The sequence below is a fragment of the Haliaeetus leucocephalus genome, unplaced genomic scaffold (assembly GCF_000737465.1).
Source record: "Haliaeetus leucocephalus isolate CR32 unplaced genomic scaffold, Haliaeetus_leucocephalus-4.0 Scaffold1007, whole genome shotgun sequence".
Classification (NCBI taxonomy): domain Eukaryota; kingdom Metazoa; phylum Chordata; class Aves; order Accipitriformes; family Accipitridae; genus Haliaeetus; species Haliaeetus leucocephalus.
This window is the reverse complement of record NW_010973443.1, coordinates 3300649-3322459: the sequence shown is the minus strand read 5'-3', so window position 1 is coordinate 3322459 and position 21811 is coordinate 3300649. Positions and strand designations below refer to the sequence as shown.

General features: G+C 40.4%; 1 protein-coding gene across 4 annotated transcripts in view; it reads right to left on the bottom strand.

The window, feature by feature from the left end:
* DLGAP1 (discs, large (Drosophila) homolog-associated protein 1) overlaps nucleotides 1–21811 on the bottom strand; it is a 142082-nt gene that overhangs the window by 39824 nt on the left and 80447 nt on the right. For 2 of the 4 annotated variants that reach the window (XM_010584844.1, XM_010584846.1), the window contains exons 5-6: nucleotides 21492–21512; nucleotides 14392–14396 (exon numbers count right to left, since the gene is read on the bottom strand). The exons of the other annotated variants lie outside the window; for them this stretch is intronic. In XM_010584844.1, coding sequence (XP_010583146.1) covers nucleotides 14392–14396; nucleotides 21492–21512 — 26 coding nt within the window. The remainder of the gene's footprint in view (nucleotides 1–14391; nucleotides 14397–21491; nucleotides 21513–21811) is intronic. 4 annotated transcript variants of the gene reach the window in all.

The following is a 21811-nucleotide window of genomic DNA, read 5'->3' as shown; positions in this document are numbered from 1 at the left end:
AGTTCTGCACTACGAGACAGGTATACATAAAGGACAGTTATAGTCCTCCAGTCACTAGGGACTGGTATACAGAGCAAGTACAGAAATCTAGGTACACCAGTTTTGCATGTTATTCAACCCTAAGGCTGTTCAGAAGATTTTAAGCAATCAAGAAAGTCATTGCTCTGACACAGACTATTCAAATGTGTTTAATGCAACCCACATGAAATAGAATTTACTATTTTCGGTACAGTAGCTACCTACTTTATTAAGCAAACAATCTCATGATGCTGATGACTATAGATTGTGATTCCTAACAGCAGAAAGTGCTTTGTCACCCGATCCAACAAAGGAGTCAAATCTCTTTAAACTCTTAAAATAAAGTATATACTTAAGCTTTTTTGCTCAGTTCCTGATGGCATCAAGGTTTTACTGCTTTCAGATCATCTCAAAAGTCTACCTTTCAATTTGTTTTGAGAATCTTATTTTATGCTACTTGATATCTAAGATTATATTAAACAGTTTGGCTAAGAGTTAAAAGTTATTCAAATGACAGCAATGATGAAGGACTGCTGTGTTTTAATCAGATATATGTTGGGAAGAAACTGTGCAAATGCCAAAGACAAGAAAATAAAAGCCAGTACAAACTAAAAGAAGAATGTGATTGATAAAAACAACATGAACAACTTTTTAGCTACTATAAATCGCCATGAAGTACCACAAGAACTGATTTATATCATTTTACTATCAGTTTCAATGTAGTTCACTGTAACTTAAAAGAGCTATGCAGGTGTAACAACACACTATATTATTCTCATAGATAATTATTAATAAACATAAATGTGGAAAATGAGCATTCAGGAAGAGAAAGTATCATGTCGGTATTGAGCAAGAACATCTGTTCAGCTGGGGAAGTACTGACTTGTTTTTAAGCAGCCAGTACTGCATTTTTCAGCAGACTTTTCCCTTTTGGGGTGTTCCAGTCCAAGCAGGAATGTCTAAAACAAGCAAGTTATGCTCATGTATTTCCTAAAAAAAACGAAACCAAATCCCAACCAAAACCAAAAGCAAGAGCTGCTTGCAGCAGGAAGAAGGAAGGAAAGAAGGAAAATTACAACTAAATCCATGCTCCGGGCTGAACAGTGACTTGTCATCTGAGAGACAATTATGACCCAGCTCAAAAGTTTTGCCTCCCCTGATAAGGTTATCAGATGACCTGCTAAAAGTCACCGGTCGGGGCAGATCCTTTAGCGCCGTGGGGGAAGATCCATTCCCTTCTCAAATGAGGAGGAAATGTAGACAAAGGCTTTACACAAGAAATTATACTTATCTTTAGCCTAACTTCAGGTAAATAGCAAAACTGACTCAGGCTTGATGACGTAAGATTTTTGAAAACCTAGAAAAAATGAAATTGTTTGGTGAAGCAGTCATATGAAAAATGTGTATGAAATACATATTCTGTGTTGAAAGGAATTAAAACCTACACCAAAACCTGATTTCTATCTTCCCATTTTACATTCAAATTAACAAGTTACATCCTTGCTTGGCGATCTTTTTATCTATTTGGTTGTTTTTATGACAAAAGTCCTAGTTAATAATGCAACAAATCAGCTGAAAATACTGGCTTGGCGTGAGAAATTCCTAATGATCAACCTCAGTGTTCTGAGCACAAAAAATATTGACATCTCATTTACAGTCACCATAGCGTACAGATAAGAGCATTTCTGTAGCACAAAAATCACTTCTTGTTGGGAGTCCTGAACTAGCAAGAGGACATCACCAATTCCCAGAAGACATTTAGACAAAGGAAATGGTAGCCCTGGCACATGTGAAAGAGGACAGACCAGACTTGTGTTACTTTTAAGCAAGATTTGAGTGAAAGACATTCTCATTTCTTTCCACATATTTCCCCATTTATTAAAGAAATGCCTGTAAAACAGGCCTTGAAGAAATTCAGATTCACAGTTTGCAGGAGGCATTAGACACAAACTCCCATAACTTCCATGGAGACATCAGCTGCATGCCTGATGATGGTCCAACCGCTTTTTTTCCCCTATTTTTTTTGTTTGTTTTTTACTTAGAAAACCCATCTGTTTAGTAGAGGTGGAAATTTTAAAACTTGCCAACATGATCCTGAAACCCTGATGGCTGAATTCATGTCATATCATTCCAGTGGCAAAAATCAAATGTTTATTTTACATAATTTCCACAAGGACAAGAAGCATTGTCACAGTAAAGAACCAATGTGAACAAACTTTTCTCTCCCCAAACCACATAGTATTTATTTTCCACTTACAATTTCCTTTAGCCAGAGATTTTGGAACTAGTTCTCATGGTCTCAGCCTGGGATAAACCTCCCTTTTCTCTAATCCCTAGACAGCAAAATAATATTAGCATTTCTCACGTTTACGTAAATGTAAAAAATGAATGATACATTTTGTACTGGCTTAGTTATAAGATAAACACAGACGTTCTGTGCTGGGTAAGTTAAAAGGTAGACCCAGGCCATCTATTTAATAGGTAAAAAGAGAAAGCAAACACGCCCAAATGAATTTTGACGCTTCGAAGTATTTAGACCTTTTGAATCTCTAGACTACAGAAATGCTTTCTGAAGATCACAAGGCCAATACAAAATCATTGCAAACACCAGCAAAGTGAATCCTACAATCCGTATAATTTCACATGCACATAGCAAATCCTCCACACCCCTAAGCGCATGAGATGCAGGAAAGGGTCTAGATTAAATTTTTAATCAAAGTTCCAGTTTTTGAGTTGTGTCTCTATCATTTTCTGCCCCAGCCTGAAATGTCCTCTTCTTCAATCACTTCTGTAATAAGACCCATTTATTGCATACAGCTATTCCTCCTACAAACCTGGTGTTTCTTTTGGAATAAAAATCTCAGCCTGTGATATTCACTGGCTTGCTGTGAATCAGAAGGTAACCCAAACCTCTGACTGAAGATGCTACCACAGGCTTACGGGATGTGAAATAAAGGGAAAGAGTCACATCTGGATCCTCTTGTCCAAACTGCTTGGTTAAAAATAAATAAATAAATAAATAAACTAATCCAAATAGCTGTGAATGTTCTACGAAAACAAGGATGCTCAGCAGAGCAACCCACAACCTGGTTCAACTCAGGCTGTTCAGTTCGGCTCTGCTTTGCTTGAAAACCTTTATGTGACCTCAATTTCTGTTTGCATGGATATTTCAAGAATGCCTGTCTTAATAGCAGCACCTTTATCTGCCTGGTTAACATTGTTGAGAACATGTGGTTATTCACTATTTGTTATTCTCATCAAATTACAGAGTCTGAGCAGTATCACTGTTAAATGCCATCACCCAGCACAAACAGCAAATAATTAAAATGGACAGATGATGAATAATCCACAGGCCAGTGTCTGCTTTTCATAAATTGTCTGTTAACAAATGATAAACAAACACATGTGTAATAATGAAGACTGTTCACAAACAACTTGGGAACTGGGAAAAATTATAAATTTAAGATTGAAATCAGTTCCAGTGAGTGAATCAGTCAGCTATTGTTACCAACAATATTAATATAATTTACTTTTTATCACAGGGGATCTAAGAGGATATACAGTCTGTGTGTAGCTGTAGGTCACAGCAGCAGCATCCACGGCTGCAATGCACCCAGCTGAGAGGACGGTTTGAGGCTAGTTGGATGTTTTCCAGAAGAGCTATTACCCTGGAGTAATTATGCATTTTGGAAGTGGTTTAAACTGAATCACTACACCCCCACTTTTTATTGGAGATTAAGGGTATCCAGACAAAGAGTTATTCTGGAATAACCACGGTACTTTTGGAGAATTTCCAGTTAGGGAGAGTTTGCTGCAGAGAGGAGTGCAGCACACTGAGCCAGCAGTCTCCTCCCGCAACCTTTGTTTTTTTCAGAGTCTGTCAAAGTGCTGGCAGGTCTGATTCCTTTCAGCTTTTAAAGACTAAAAAGGGCAATATTCAAGGTACTTTGGCTGAATGACTTGGGTGAAGAAAACAGCCACAACGTGTGTGCATGAACTCGCCTCTATCTAAAATTTATCAGAGCACAGACTTCCCTGCCTGCAGAATGATTAGGAAAATCATAAACAATGAGAAAGGTAGCTTCTGACATGCACAATGTCATTCTTTTGTGTATGAAATTGCTGTTTAATCCATGTATATCAGAAGTGAAATATACTCATAAAATAAAAAGGAACTTTCTTACAGTTTTCCTGAATTTAGTGCTTAGGACTGTGGATGAGTCATATTTTCCTTGCTAGCCCATTCAGCTGACTTTTCTATACATGTCTTGAATGTGCTATGTATTAACAGCCAAGCAGGCTACCACAGCAGTTTTCTTTGAGATTGGGAACCTGCTGCTTTGACCTGTTTATCAAGAGAAAAGTGTCATCTCACCAGGACAAGATTGTTTCATATTTTTCCTATTTTCTTCTTGTGCGCAATTTCTTTTTAACCCCTTCAAGCCAAGTAAAAAATGACTAGACTAGAGGATTTTTTTTTTCTTCTTCTTCTTTTCTAATATTTGCACATCATTCAGGAAAAAAACAGAAACATTTTTCTTTATATAAAAGTTTAAATTGTGAAGTTGGAAAAGCATACCCTTAATGTTCTTTATATATGTCTGTGTGGAACCTCTTTGTGTCTATTTTCAAGCACATGCAGTGGAATTTAAACTCTTAAAAGGGAAAATAAATACATATATATTTATGAACAAGCCTATAATGATAAAGGGAAAAGTGCAAAAACTGTCATGACAGAAATGAGAAGACAATAATTTTAAACCTTGTTATGCTCACACAACAGAATGGACTCGAGCTCTGTTGAGCGTTAGAGTCCTTCAGGATGCAAGGCGCTATTCACTCTAATTTAAGTTAGTATTACAGTCAAAAAGCTTTCAGTTTTGAAAGTGTCCTAAGCTGCTCTGAAATGTTCCAGAGCTTTGTTTTCCTCACTTCCACACTTCCACTGGTACAAGTTAAAAGTAAGACCTCCTAGATCATTGTATTAGCCTCACTAAGGAGAACTGAGCCAACAGTACTTCCCCCTCCCCCATAAATTAGATGTTGTCAGAAGAAGAAAATGGGCTAAAAAGGCTACTTTTCACATTCCTCAGACTGCTGCATGCCACTTGGTCGAGAACTGAGATTCCTGTGAGCTTCCACAGCCTCCCATGTGTGAAATTCATCCTACGTGACAATTTTAACATCAGTTGCATCATTAACACATGTTCCTGTCTGCACAATGTTTTTTTGCACTTTGCCAGATGAGGCAAAGGCTAGCTGAATTGTTACTGTGCACATGCAATTTTCTAATAAAAGCAATATGGGCATTATTATTCTTGGAAACACATTTGGAAAATCTTACTCTACATTGTGTAATACGCATTAGGGTGACAGGTAGGCGAGGTGCTGGAAGTGTATGTGGGGTAAGAAAGAGGAGTCCACAAGTACAATAAATACCTGTGTGCATGTGCTTGTCTGAACACACAAATACAGCCACCAATGTACACACATGCAAAACCATGTTCATCTTGAACTCTGCCTTTGAGTTTTGCTTTTGTTCTCATCTTATATGATGCAACAAATTTCAAGGCATACTTTTCTCCTGAGGTTCGATTTGTATCTTTGGTTTCTTACAGGATGCTCCTTTTGGGTAGCATTCTCAGCTTCCTTGGCATATAACACTGGGATGGATTGTTTGGTCTACCCAAAGCTTCTGTGCAATACTTGTTAATTCCCCAATTATCTTGTAACACTAACCATTCTGACTCGAACCAGGAAACACCCCAAAACTAAATGAAAACACATAGAACTTGCAGTAAAAAAAGGCTAAAACCTCAAAAGTGAAATGCTATGGGAAGAGAGCAGAAGAGCTTCAAGGGCTTGGCCAGTGACATGGGCCCTTCTAGCTGAGGGTGAAGCTGCCCAGATGATCCTTTCCTACAGGTAAACTAGTTTATTTGACACCACAGGTTGTAGTTAAGAGGTCGGTGTCCCCAGCATTAACTGGTTTGAATCCAAATACAACTTAGTTCCCTGTCAGTTCTTCACTTCACAGAACAGCATATGAAGAGATACTCAAAAATCTTTTTTCTAGAAACAGTTTTCTTCCGCTTTAAGGCAACTGTATAAGCATGTGCATATATTTGTATAAAGGTGTTACTGGGACGCAGAAGGAATTATAGTTAATAGCACCAGATGTCCTATTGCTTTGTGTCAAAGACAAAAAACCTGCAGCTTGGTTGCTCACACAACCTGCTTGCTATGGGCTAAAAAAAATTCTGCTTATGAACAAAATAATACACATTATTTCACTGCTCATTCTAGCACCAACCCTATAATTACTGCATTCTCAACTATCTTCCACATTCCCCTTGAGCTGTGAATTACAAGCTTTCAGCATATTGGATACTAGTACTGTGGCATGATTAGATTACCATTTCCACAGGTTGCCAAAGCAGAAGAATAGCTCATCTAAGTATGAATAGATTCATTTACTTGAAGAGAATTTTCTTTACCTTTCAGACTAATCATCTGTGTCTAACACAGGGTAAAAAGAACAGAAATTCTTTGCAGGTTAGCTTCTCTTAGAAAATAAAATTAAACCCCTAGTTTTTATATCCCAGCATTTGAAGGTATACAGATTTGGGGGTTTTGTCTGGCTGCTCAGCAGAGAGCTGTTGTTTGCAGAATGCAGATACAGACCTGTTTTCTGTTGTAGGCCGAATGCATTAGTCACTAAGGAGGCTAGAGCATAATGGAAAGTAGCCATTTTGTGTTCATTTTAGTGCACAGCCTTGAAGAGGAGAAACACACAGATCCATGTCATTTTTGATGTGCTATTGAATAGAATATAAAGATTATAAATATTTTATTAGTCGCTTATGGGTTAAAAAGGTAATTTGCACGGAATAAATATTTCCCTTTGGAATTCACAAAAACATAACAGGTTTGAATTTGAAGTAAGAACCAGCATTTGAGGATATTTGTTATTTGCAGGCTATTTATAGTGTGAACATTTAACTGCATATGTTCAGAAATACTCAGATCACCAGTATGCCAGTAACACCTGTTCAAGTGCTACCAGGCAGACATAACCCCAGCTTAATGGGCAGCACCTATCAGATTCACAGCTCTCTTGTGCTGCCAGAATTGCAGGCAAAGCAGGCAGGTGAGTCCACTCTATTGTCCATTCAAGTATATAGGTAATAGATCACATGCAACGTGCCTGGCTTTTTTATGTGGAAGCTGATATACTGCACGTGGTGATGCAGGTCAGAAGCAGCCTCAGTGGCTCACCAGCTCCACTCGCCCACGGTTGATGGGAAGCTGGTTTTGCTCAAATGCATTCACATCCTTGCCCTACACAATGGCATAAAGCAGACAGGCCCACACGTTGCCTTCCCAGCTGTTTGTATCTTACAAAAGGTTTTTGGTGGATGTGAAGGCTGACCCATGCAGAATGCCAGTGAAGTTGGTGAAAACTCATAGGTCATTCCATCAGCAAACAGCCTTTGTGGCCCATCCCTTATGTTTGTAAATGAAATTCCTGCTACACATTTGTGGCCTGCTTGGCACTCTTATCACCCGTGTTTTAACTCTCCGGTTTCTGATTTTATTATTTTAATATGGTCTCCAGACCATCTGCAAACCACCTATAGGGCCTGGCAACTCACACAGTTTGGGAAACATCGCCTTCTGATACTCCTCTGTAGTAATTACATTAAAAGCTTGTTAAAAAGGCAAATCTAAACAACTTTGGTGATATTCAAGGAGAACCACAGATTTCTTCTTGACACGCATCATTGTGTAGTAAAAGAACATTCTGTGAAACACAAGGGTATTTATTATTCAACAGATTACACTTCATTACAGTTTAAGCTAGTCTGGAAAAAAAAAAAGGACGGCATTATTTAATTAATGATGGTTTGCAATTTACATCCAGAGAGAGAATAGCTGCCTTTTCAGTTTTTGTTAGCCTGCATGTGGCCATGTGAGCACTGCTCACAGAAATACTACTCCCTTCTCCCTCACTCACACACAGACACACATATCATTCTCCTGACTTTTTCTGAATGGTTTTCCATTCAAACAAGCATCTAGGCAAACAAAAATATGCCACCTGTAGGAAAAAGAAGCCCTTTACCTTGGGGTGTCCATCTCTTTCTCTCCGTAGGACAAACACTCACTGGCTTTTCTGCCGTGGCCTCTCTCCAAGCTTTCCACCCCCTCCTCAGCCCTGTCTCACATTGCAGCCTTTCGGATGGTCTTCCTGAGTCTCACTGCTTCCCGCAACCTGGTGTGATTACAGCCAAATTCCTCCTTCCTTACAGACTGTCAGGACACCGTATTTCTGCCTGATAGTTCAATGCATCCTGCTATCACTAGCCTCTTGTGCATGTGCTGTTTTGCTTTCTGTAACAAGGCAGTAAATGTCACACTTGTTATCTGGAAGGATAAAGCCCCTGTGTAAGTGCCTACTCACTGCACAGCATATGCGCAAAATGCCTGAAGTTTTCCAACATGTTGTTTATCCCCTGTTGCGGTACAGTCTTTCAGAAAATCCCAGTTATGACCTGACTCCTGCATGATGGTTGGGGTTACCAATCTGGCTAAATTCAGTTCCCTGCTGTGAAAGGAAATCCAAAACAAATCCAAAACACACTCAAAATCCACTTAGCAAATATGTCCAGAAAACAAAAAGAGGAAAAATCTGGAAGAACGTGTATAAATGGCTATAAATGCCTAGAAAACACAGGCACTCTGGGCAAGTAAAATACTCCACCCTCCTTACAACAGCTATATTTGGAGGCGATGAACTGCCCTTTGGCAGTGTCTGCCTCCCTCCCTGTAGTAAACGGCAGGCCCAGATGACTAATTTTGGATGGCCAAGTAGGCTCGAGGAATCCCAACACCAAACAACTCCAGCACATTGCTGAACAAAGTTGCCCCTATTTGTATTTGGTCCCTTTTCTCCATTTTTGTCGAGCTCTGAGATGAAAATCTGGAGACAAAGAGATACTATTCTAGCAGCAGAGTTTATCTGCCTCGGTTACAGTGCTTGTAAATGTGCAGACGGGATCCGCTTTGCTGTTTGTGTAGTGCTCTGCAATGGAAATCAGCAGTTTGTAGACAGTTCTGTCAAAGATCAGCAGGAACAAACACTCCTTTCTTTCCTTTCTGATTTCCTCCAAGTTAACGACTGATATTGATTGACCTTATGGAATCACTGTAGCACATTGTAAATTATGTATAAAATGCAATTTCCCTGTCCACTGTGGACAAGTTTGACTGTGCTGTGTGCAGTACCCATCGTCAGAAGGCTCGCAGAATTGTCAGAGACACAGCTAAGGCAACCCAACTCACCAAAAATAAAGTGTTCATTTTCAATTAAAACCCCCCTTTTTTCATTTCTTAAAATCCTCCCAGCAAACAGCTTGTCATAGCTCCTGTTCTACCTCCTAACACAATTTAAGACCTTTTAAAAGCACATTTTATATTCTCCCAAGGGTTCAACATGTGCTTAAAGGTAAGGTGCAATGTTAAGTAAATAGAATAGAATAGAACAGAACAGAACAGAATAGAATAGAACAGAACAGAACAGAATAGAATAGTTCAGTTGGAAGGGACCTACAATGATCATCTAGTCCAACTGCCTGACCACTTTAAGGCTGACCAAAATTTAAAGCATGGTGTTAAGGCCATTGTCCAAATGCCTCTTAAACACTGACAGGGATGGGGTATCAACCACCTCCCCAGCAAGCCTGTTCCAAAAAAAAAAAACAAACCCAACAAGGGAGATTCAAAAGTATGGGCAAATGCCTCACAAGTCAAGAAATCAGTGGTTATAGCCTACCTATTCTTTTTTCCATCCAGCAATACTTACTTCAGTAAAGATCTCCCAGATTGCATCAAATGAGTGAACTTGGATAACAGGTCCCATACAGAGAAAACCTGACTTTCACATGTAACCTGGCTTGTGCTGGTTCCCTGCTCGTCATGTTTCTTGTGCCCTCCAATTTGATCATCAGAGACCTTCTGCGAGGTTTATCCATGTGACTCGTTGGGGACTAAGATGGAATTTGGGCTATCTTAAGATGGCTCTAGAAGTTTTGCAGCCCACTAGCAAATCAGAAAGAATCAGCTGATTTCTCAGTGGAAAAACATATTTTTAAAATTCTAATCAGAACATTTCTCCATAGTTGGGTTATTAAGAAGTTGGAACATGGGCACATTTTTACCGCATTATTCATTTTTCCTTCCTTTTGCTTCATTCATTTTTAAAGCTTCTAATCAGTGTTTTTCCCTCATCCTACTTTTATTATCATTCTAGAAACAAATGCCAACATAACAATGAAAAATAAATGGAAACACTTATTAACACTTATTAACCATATATAAAAGCCCAGAAGAGGACTGAGTTACTGAAGTTACTATAAGGAAATTTCAACCATGTGTTTTTTTCTCTCTCCTCTTGTGCAAGCCCCATCGACAAGGTACAGTGTGTACATTAACAATGTACACATGGTCCTGAATGTGTAATAGGGTAAGAGTCTAGCAGGAGTCCCCAGCAACATGGGAACAGCATCCGGCCCCACTGCTGTTTCTCTGAGACTCAGATATTTTTTTGCGGGGGAGTACAAAGTACATTCACACTTGAGCTAGTAGAATAAGTAGAGGCAGAAAATGTAAGCAAGCTACCTCTAACTGTTGACTGCAAAAGCAAATTGGACAGATACTCATGTACAGCAAGAAGATTTGTGTCAACCGTTCATTTTGCTGATGCAAGGGTTGTACCATAAACTGCATCCAAAAGCAAGCAAAGTTGGCTTGGAATGTTTATTTCTAAAAATGAAGCATAAAGTAGGTTATTTTAAATGCACCAAGTCTTGGTTTTCTTATGGGCATGTATAATTTGTACTCACGGAAACTGTAGGAGCCTTCTTTTCTTCTGCTCTCAAGTAATTAAAAGTGAAACTGTTCAGCTATTTGCATGCAATGAATTCACTGTTCTCACACTTACACTGCTATGTCGTGTTACACATTACACATCCAAGCATTATATATTTTATACATATAATTGCTTTTGATCCTGTGGTGGAAATAAATTTTATAAGCCAGTCAAACTTCTCCTAACCATATATACATCTGCTGCCTCCCTGAAGCTTGCTGACAGTTAATTCCCTTCACATCTCCTATAGCAGGACAAGAGGTACTGTTCCCAGTGTCCTTGTGAGGTTACAGCCTGCTCCCACCCCACATGACTCAATCAAAGCATTCCAAAAAACCAAAGGGACAGTCAAGTCTCTGGAATTTCAAAGCAAACATTTTCTGTATGTCTGCTGCTTCAACTCCTGCCAAGTCATTTCTCCTGGTAATCATGTGTTTTCTTTAGCACACCAGCCCAGCTCCTGACTTCCATTTCACTGACAGAGCAGAGGCTTTGATTCTGGTCTGACATACACCTGGATAAATCCACCAAGGTCAACAGAACTACACAGGTATAAACTGAAAAGAAATAGATCCAGATCTGGCTTTGCATAGATGGATATCGTGTAGTAAGAATGCACCACAATTTTTTTGTAGTAAAACTGTACAGCCTGTTCAAGAGTGCACATCCATAGGGAGCAGCAGACACACTGACCTGCTGTGCGCAGGTGCTCTGCTGGGAATGGGATGTCACTGTGGCAGGAGGCAGCTCATGACAGATAACACACCTATCTTAACTGGGGATAACTCAAATACAGATTTTTTAAGCAAACAGGCAGCATCCCCAAAGAATACTAGAGTTCAGGGAGAATGACAATCTCATCTAACATCACTTAAATCAACATTTAATTTACAAACAGCAAAGCCTCTGAAAAGTGTTGCCCTGTACGTAGGGTGATCTAATATAGGACTGCGCTACACTTTAAGGCAAGAGCTGCTAGCTTGTGCCAGTCCACTGACTCAAGGCCATGCTGGCTGGAGCTGAAGGTCAGATCTGAAGCTGCAAGGGTTAAACAGTAAGGTTTGTCCAGCTGTGTCCAAGGGTGAGTGGGGTGGGAGCTGTTAGCAATAAAGAAGAGAAAATGGACTGATCATATTCAGTCTCAGATGCTTCTGAATCAATTGCATACTCTCCGGGGCCGCATCCAGGATGGCACTGCCTGTGATGGGCATGGGATGGAGATGCATTATCACACGGTTCTCCTTCCAGGTATGATAATATGGTCTCCTTTGGTGGACAACTGCCAGTACCTAGAGAGAGCTAGCAAGAGCTGGTTGTTCTTGATGTGCCTGCTCTGGGTGGACTTCCAATGGCTTCCAATGGCATTCCAAGGCAATTGCTCTCTGGCATCTCCCTTGCCTTCCCAGGAGAAGGAGCCATCTACCACTCCCCTGGTTTAGCCCAGATTAACAGCAGTCTTTTATTCTCTGCTGCTACTGCCCCAAACAGAGCTGGTCAGATAAAAGTCCCTTTTCATTAACAGATGTAAATCTAACGAGCCTCCATAAGACTCAATGCAAATTTTTAATCTAAATATGGAGTCTCCACATGACAGGATAGAGAAGTAGAAGAAAAGAAGAAAGGAAGGAAAGCAAGCAGGTTCAGACCCAACACTGGGCTCCACTCGCCACAAAAACAAAGGACAGGTATAATTCTCACAGCTTTACTCATACAAGAAAGAGAAGCTCACTCTCTCACACACTGCTCCCACACACTCTTTATTTCTCTTTTCCTAACGCTCTCAGAGACTTCTGTCTTTACTCAGTCATCCTTGCTCTAAGTTTCTTTAAACTGCAATTGGATAATGTCCTTGGCTCTGGGGGAACCCCTTGTCAGAGGGTTTGCCAGGGATATCACTCCTATCTGACGAAACGCAGAGTAGCTAAATTGCCAAAGGACTGACTAAAGATATCATTCTTTCTTTGTAGTAGAAATCCCCTTTTACCAGCAACTATTTTTAAGGAACTCTAAAACACAATACATATGCTTGTACATTCATGCTCCTGTATTTTATTTTCTGTCACATAAGATGCTGAATATCTGAATATTGTGATCCGTGTGTGTGTCTCATGGGGAATTTGGACCTTAGCCTGTGCGCTTGCTACCCTTGACGTTAGAGATCCCAAATACGTAGGCACCATTTGAACCAATTTCCCCAAACCCATTTCATTTTTTCTCTCTTACTGAGTGTACATGTGGCTCTTAGTCACACACAAAAGCCCTGCGCATAACAACACACAGACAACTCTGCAGTAAATGTAAAGAGGGGATTGCTTTATTCCTTTAGGCTTCCAGTGTCTTCTCTCCCTGCCCTGAGCCATGTCCCACAATCTTATTTGCTTTAAAGAATAACCCTCAAAATACTTTTCAGGAACTTGGTTAATCTGGTATTACTTATGCTTCTAATATTTCAAGGAAGACCTTGAATTACATTTAGCTAACAGGCAGTGTGTAGCTATGGACATAATTATTTCTGAGGTAAAGACCTTGAGCTGAATGTGCATATGGTTTACATTTGTTTTTTAAGAGAAGTCCCTAATGAAGCACATTCCCTATCCCACAAGGCATGATAGTCTGCAAATATGGTGGAGATGAAGTCTCTCCATTAATAATTAAATTTTTGTTGCTACCACAGTGGTGAGCATCAGGCAATTACTTTTTGTCTTTGGAGCTATTTGTTCAGATAGGTTTGTAAATAAACCCCTGCCTTCATGGGCCTGATACATTGGAAAAAAAAATAAAAAAAAATAGCAAGCTACCTCCTGTTTCAGAAGATGCCAAGGACTGCTGCAAATGTAATGAGTTCTGCCCCAACCACCATATGCATTTTGTCTGCATTTTGTTCACAATCTCGGATATATTTATCAACAAGCAATAAGCAGAAAGCAATATCCACTACTTTTGCTCATTTCAAAATTAATAAAAGAATATTTCTGAGGAAGTACATAAACTCTGAGTCAATACAAGGAGTTGTTAAGGCCACTGCTGTCATATACATGAAGCCCTCAGGATTGCTTTTGTGCTTGATGAGTGTGGCTTTTGTGTCTCAGCCAGGGTGTACATTGTACCAGTAACACAGTCTTTCCAACAACCACCTGAACAGCTCAGTGTTGTGACCTTATGCACGAGGGGCCCAGACAGAAGAGGCAGAGCTCAGGCACAATTGTTTTGGTGATGTTCTTCCTACTGCCACCAAAGGGGACACGAAGGATGTGAGTTGGTGACTGCTGCTGGCCAGGTGTTCTCACCAAATGGGGCTATCAGCCTACTGATGCTGCCTCTTCCTTCAATGGCAGCATCCCTAGCAAGTCTTGCACCCTAGGACCCAGGCAAGCTGGGGCTCACAAGCTTCTATGCAGATGCTTGGAGCACATACAATTTAGACTCTCACTCTGTCTTAACACCCTCCCTCCACCTCCATGCCAAAATCCAACTATGAGAACTTGCAGTTTGAAGGTGTGCTGTTTTTTTGCCACAAGTTTTCAGTCATCAGTAACATGTTTGTGGTGCTGCCACTTTTCCTTTCTTTTTGTTTGCTCTTAAAAACACATTTTTGTGGTAAGGAAGAATGAAGATGGCTCTATATTTTGGAACATAGAAGGCTGACATTGTGCCAGTGAAACTATATTAAGAAGAAGTCTGGGCTAAAGTGTTTATAACCAATAATGAATGTAGACATCCCTTTTTCTATTCACAAAGCTTGCAAAAAGTTTTTTGGTATTTTTTGTTATGCAGCATCGTTCTATAACACCTCTTATGGATCTAGGTCAGGTTTTAGCACTTGTTTATAAACAGCTCACTTCAACTATATCTTGGCATATTCAGTGTTTATGGTGTGTGGCTGAGCAATTTTCATCACACCTGACTGTTACTGTTCTCTGTAACTGAAAACTTTTGCAAAGGGCAGAGAGTTTGGTAACTTCAAAATGCCTGCAAAAACAATCTGACTATATGAGAAATGAAAAGTGTTCTTTGAACTTTCCATGAAAAATACCTGGAAAGAGCGAAGAATACTGTTAAAAGAGACTTTACGTTACTTTTCAGACAAAAATTATACAGGGGAGTTAGGGTTAAAAGTCCCTATCACCAGGTCAGAATTAAAAAAATGGAACGCTGTAGTACTTATTCCTAAACCAAACATTATACAAGGTGGAATTCAACAGCAAAGTTAAATATAAAATAAATCCAACAAGATTATAGAAGGGCACTGCAACCCTGTCCCTGCAGTGACCCATGTAATAGCTCTATGCTGGTGCTTGTGATGACATGTCAGCAATCCCACGTTAAATGTACTTTAAAGGCACATTAGCTTCTCCTCTTTTTTGTGCTTCCAGAGGTTTCCTTTACTCCTTTATGAACACATTTCAGTGCCTTCTGCCCTCTTCCCCTTACCCCCACGTTATCTGTGAACAACATTACGTTGTTCTCTCCTGACCTTCCTCCTCAGCTGATTGATGCAGTGAGGAAAGTCTTTCGAGATACCATCTCTTTTTTTTTTTTTTTCTCTTGTGTTTTTAGCAGAAATTCCTTCACAGCAGCTTGTTCGAAATAGCTGCTGTGTGCAAGTGCTTTTGCAGCCACATTTGCTTTAACGCTGGCAAACAGCTAACACTGTCTTCATGAGACACAGGGGTAGAAAAGGCAGACATAGCCCTAGAGCAGCAGTATCAGGAGCAGAGATGAGTAAGGGTGCAAAGAGCAGGTCTATGTACCAGGTAAATACTACCTATCTGGGGTGAGGGGAATAAAATTTTTTTTATGAACTGGAGGATGGATAGATATGGGTGGATATTTAATATCATATTTGACACTTGTGAAGTTACATATCAGATAGCATTTAATATAGGCCCTTGTCATTTGATTTCAATCATGAGCTCTTCCAGAAAATTAGCCCTAAAATTGTAAGTTTTGGAGAGCTTAAAACACTATAGTTGCTCCACAGATGTTGTGGGTAGGCAGGGGGAGCTCATCTGAATGAAAAAAACACAAACTTCTTATTTTGAGGCCACAATTACAACCTCCAAGTTTGAAGGCTGGCAATGGTGAGGACATTTTTTCCATGAGAAACAGAGCAGATGAAGCATGTTTTCCCCTGGATTACTTCTTTCTCACTTCAGCTCCTCCTCTCCACATATCTCCATCTCCCCTTTACCAAGTGCTCTGTTGCTTCACCTCTTTTTGGTATCTCTGGGTCCCTCACTCCAGGCCCCCGGTGCCACCAGCTCACCAGGGCCAGGCAGGGCGAGCAGCACCCACCCGCTCTCATGCTTTGGGGCTGCTGGGGCGAGAGCTGGCTCCCACTCCGCCACTGGTTTTCACAAAACCCAGCAGAATGTAAGCAATCCTGAGAGCTTTTCTTCACTTAAATTTGGTTGCAATGGATCAATGGGTAAAAAAATTATTCAAGGAGGTGTGGATTATTTGCCTCTGCTCACCTGCAGGCAGTGGGAGAATACAGGTTTAGGAAACCAGGCTAAAATCAGCTATTCCTTTTTTTTAAAAAAAGGAATAACTTTATTCAGAAGTAGCCAGTTCATAATTTTGCTGTGAGATGACAATGATGGAAAGCTTGAAACATCTGTAGCACTCTGTTATTAATGCTACTTGTGATAGAAATACTGGACATGGACAGCTCTGGAAGTACCCCCTCCTAATGAACTGTCATCCCTGAACTCCTGAGCTGTTTTTGCTTGTGCATTGTCAGAAACTCATTCCCTATTCAAGCAGTAAGTTTTGTAATAGCAGTCAGGACACACACTTTTTCATTCATGTGAATACAAGGATGTATTCCTGCCTTGAGTGCAAAACTCAGTGGTAGGAGCTACCACGAGGAATTGCACCTGTCACCTGAGGCTTACATTTTAATGAACATTAGCAAATATCGCCATTTGCTGCCATTTGGATCTTGCAGTGAAATGTGGCTGATTGTACGTGTTGGATGTAGGAGCTTTATTAAAATCCATCAGTTCATGCTATGTGCAAATAAAAAAAAAAGGTATATTCCACTTGCATGTATAGTTAGTTTCTCTGTGCACACACTTTTCATTTACACAAAACATCTTCAACACCTGTTTTTGTTTTTCTTGCTGAAAAATAAGACAAAGTTATTCCTTGTGCTTCTTGCACTATTCTCTTTCACCATGTGCTAACATATATGATGGGAAAATGGTCATGGCCTTGTAGAAAGCAAGAATAGAAATTACCCAGGTTTCCTAGTAGTCCCATTTGTAGTAAGTATTGCCAAATCTTGACATTTTATCAGAAGGTATTTTGTTAAAATACCTTTCTCAAAGCTCTGGTCCTTGAATTAGGTTAATATTCCTGTAATAAATCAACTGCACCTGAATGGTTTGAAAATCAGAATATAAGTAGAAAGAAATTCCTTTTTTACATCTTACTATTTTTAGGTATTCATCATACTTCCAGATTTGGAGTTGATGCTGCATACAAATGACAGTGAATGGTTTGGGATATATTAGACGAGGGAAAACCTCATAACTGATGAACACAAGTTACCATGTATCCTTCCAGAAGTCATGTATGGTGATTCCAGATTTTCCAGGAGCCTTTTAAGGGCAGGGAGAATAGAACTTACATAATTCCTCCTTTTCTCTTTTTTTTCCCCTTAATATTTTAAAATCTGAACCTTTCAAACCACACCTGTGCTCTAAGCTAGCAAAGTCAACCAGAACAATTTACAGGAAAAAAAAAAATCTTAAAAGAAAAGATGTGGCACTTTATGATCTTGCAGTGTGGTATTCCTTGGAATTTTGTATCAGGTATCACAGAAATAAAACACATAAAGGCAAGGTTAAATGAGAAATGAACAGTCTCGTAGTCCTGAACAATTCACTAATTTTTTTTTCAGAAAAGGGAAGCTCTCAAGCGCCCACACTATCAGGCAGGGGCCTGTACCACCCTGGAATGACAACTTCTTTTTTTTACTTCTGGAAAGCATAAACACAGACTAATATTACTTTTGGGAGACTCTGCCTAGCATAGTTTATGTGGGAGTTTTCTGAAAGTTTGCCCCAATAAATGATTTACTAAGACAGTAAAAAAGATCAAGAAAGCGCTGACCTGGCCTCTCAAGACAAATTACTTTCTTCACCCACTCCTTGAAATCCTTTAAAAACTTCTTGTAATGATTAATTTCCCAGAATTCTAAAATCTGTTGAAGATCAGGGCCCATAACTACCTCATATCTCTCTTGGGATAAAGACATGGCATGGTCTTGGATTGAATCCCATCCGGTGCATCCACGCGTTTGCTTTGAGCATCCGTTTGTTTTACTTGCTACCTGAATTTTCCTACAGAGTCATTGGGGTTTCAATATTTTATGCCGCATGTTTTTCTACTAAAAACACAAGAGAGTGTTTTGCCCTTCTTTTTTATATTCATTTTGTCAAAATAATTTGTTTCACTCATAGTAAAGACAAAACCAGACTCGCAGGGAGGAAGGAAGAGGCAAGTGGGAAGATGCCAATAAAGGCAGAGAAGAGAGATAAGGGAGATAGAAACGACTACATGTAGCTGGGGGCGGTCCCCTGCCTTTCCACAATACTGGTGCCTTGCTGGGGCCCCTGAGCAGTTTCGCAGTATACGTAATAAAGAAACAGTGGTAGGAGACACATGGAGAACAATGAGAAAAAAAATTACAGGCATAATTATGCCTCGTTAGAGGTACTTTATGACAATAAACAATGATATGTATTTCTGGTGATAATGATCCTGCACTTATTCTAATTCCCCCTACAGTGCCACTGCTGTCTAATACAGGATATTTATGTGAAAGATGAGTTAGAAAATTAGATTCCATTATAACAGCATCAGGTATAATAAACAAAAGTGTGGAAAATAACCTCTCTCTTCCTTTACTGCTTCTGCACCTGTCACTTCCAGTGATTTCCACCACCCACCTATAGACATTAAACATCTTACAAGCATCACTAAGTCTCATATTGTCTTCATTTTACTGAAGGAGAAACTGAGGCATAGAATAACTTGCCTGCAGATATGGACCTACCAAGCAGCTGGGCTAAGCACTGGGCCAGTCTGCAGTTGTATGCTTTAACTGTTTCTGATGCTTCTATATAGAATATTATTAGTTACTGGCAATCTGTAGTAGGCAAACCCACAGGAAGGCCTTATTAGCAGTGCATGAACACAGGGAGAAGAGCTTCTGCTCCCCAGAGGAGCTCCCAAAAGGCTCGCAGCTTTAATAGACCTATAGAAGCTCACATTGGGAACAAAGATCTTTTAAAACATTGCCCCCATAGTAATTTTAATTATGGCAGATCATTAGTCAGCAAACCCATGCTCAGGGACCTCTTATTGAGCAAGGAAAACCTCATATCCACAGCTGCAGCTGCGAGTGCAAGCTGGAGTGCCTCGCAGTGCTAACAAAAGCAATTACAGAAATATTTTCAAGACTTTTAGCAGATCCAGGCAGGACAGTTTATTCACCTACCGCTACTGGTCTGATCGAGTGGCAAAACCAGGGAGGAGAAAAAGTGCTGGTGACACAGACACTGCCGGCGGGGCAGCCAAGGGTCAGGTGTTCGCCTGCTTTTTAGCAGTAATTTGGTACCTTCAGGGCTGCGTGTGCCTTTGAAGCACAGTGCAGTTATTTTTAAAGGCTCCCATCAATGAGCCCATCATGTAACTTAAGAAGAAATGGCATTGTAATAGCAGATATAATATTTTTCTTGCAGAGTCTGCAGTTCTCCGACACGTCTGCTTGACTCTCCTTTCATAGCGGACAAACATCCTGGCAGGAACCAGTTAACAGGGACAGCGAGGAGCAGACAAGCAGCAGCTCTGGAGGAAGGCAGTCTTGTATTTAAAAAGGAAAAACCACCACCAAGAAGCCCACAAAAAAGCCACACTATTTATTTTTCTGGAAGGTGAGTGGGAAGACTTTCAAAGCGTGGCTGTTATGCTGTTTTGGCACAAAAAGTACTTTTCCAAATTGAAATCTTCCATCGGGCTGGCTTGGAAAACGACATGTGGTTTATAACGATGGCTTGTTCTTTTCGGCTTTGCCTCCTCTTCCAGATTAAAGTCAGCAGCTGGGAGCATCTCTGGGAGGAGGGAGGAGTGTGTAAGAACCACAGCATCCCTAGCACGTTTCCACTGCCTAGCCCTGGGATCTGCAGGTAGTAAACACAAGCACTCTCCCTAAAAGGACGTTGCTTGGCAGGATACCGAGGGAAAAAAAAGAGACTATTGCCGAGCTGGGGAGTGAAAAGAAGTTGTTATTTGCTGGCACAGGGGAAAGGAACGAAGGATGCTGAAAGGGTACTGGGCAGCTGCTTTTCCGGCTGCTGTGGGAGCCAAGGGAAGAGCCTTTGATCTGCTGAGCAGGCCTGGGCTTGCCGCCAGGACCTATATCCTTTCTCCAGCAGTGACAGCAGGCTTCCTCACTAGTTCCTCTCTGATTGCCGAGTCAAAAAACAAGTGACATAACTCATATAGGGACTTCACTGAAATGTTTCTATTATCACCAGCTCTGCAGAAAACATATGCTACAGATGCCTCAATCTGAAATTATCTTCTCTTCCAAGGCAGGGAAAAAAAATAAAAAGAAACCGTGAGGTCCTCTGGATTACATCTTGCAAAGCCTCATAAAAACCTCTCTAGCGTACTGGTGGATTAAACAAACCCATTGGTTCTACAGCTGAACTACCATATCTGCATAACACCTTGGCCAAGAAAGACCTCCCCCAAATTTTAATGTGCTCTTACCTGTTGTGACTGGGAGATTCAAATAGGAATATGGCTTCTAGACCTATACCTCAAATGATATCATCAAGATAGTACTAACTAAAGAATGAGCTATTTCAAAATAATTGTCAACAATTTTTAGCAGAGTGATGTGAAGAGCGGCCTGCTTGATTTGTGGTGTTGCCCAAGAAAGGGCATTATGAAGGTGGCTATGTTCCTCAGCTCTCAGACCAGAACAACCAGAGTATACAGAATTTCCTCCAGCACCAGCATGCCTTTAGTACTCATCAGCATAACATGCTATCGCCATCCCTGCAGGTAAATTCTGCTTGGATGCAATCCATGTTACATCTTACCCTAGAACCAGCCACGATTTGAAAGTCTCATCACTTGAAGCACAGAAATATGCTATGTTCTATTTCTAAGGAAGCTGAATCATACATTTTTGTGTGACATAACAAAAATTCACTTCACCTTCTTTGCAGCACAACAGCTTTTGCACCATTGCCTCCCCTTCCTTTTGATGCTCACCATCACTACTGAGAATGCGAGGTTGCAACACGCTAGGAGTACTGGCTCAGGAGTTTGGATGGTCCCATAAAGTTAACTCAGCCAAGCACTTCTGTTCTCTCAAGAGTGCTTCCACCTTGCTATCAGGTACTTGCTGCTCTGTATTAATGTCACTTGCATGGCAGTGGCAGCTTCCCTTAGGTGGGGTCCCCTGCAAGATGCACTGGATGGCACCGTATTAGTTCTCTTTCCCAGGTCATAGCTTAACACTGCTGAACTCAGCTGGAGCCTTGATAGTTGGGTCAGGTTCTGTCTCCAGCCATTATCATACTGACTTCAACTTGCTCTTGATGAAACCCTTAGTCCCTGGTGCCACTTGGGGCACCAGTTTCAATCTGTGATACTGTCTGCTGCTTTTCATGTGCACAGCACTTGCAAAGATTTTTGTGCTCTTTTCCCCCCTCCAGCTGCTAAGTTTTACTGAACCTATCAGACATTGCTACACATTAGAAGACATTTTAAACACAAACTATTTATGAAGTTGGGTGTACTGAGAAAGGAACAAACCACAGAATATGAGAAATGAGT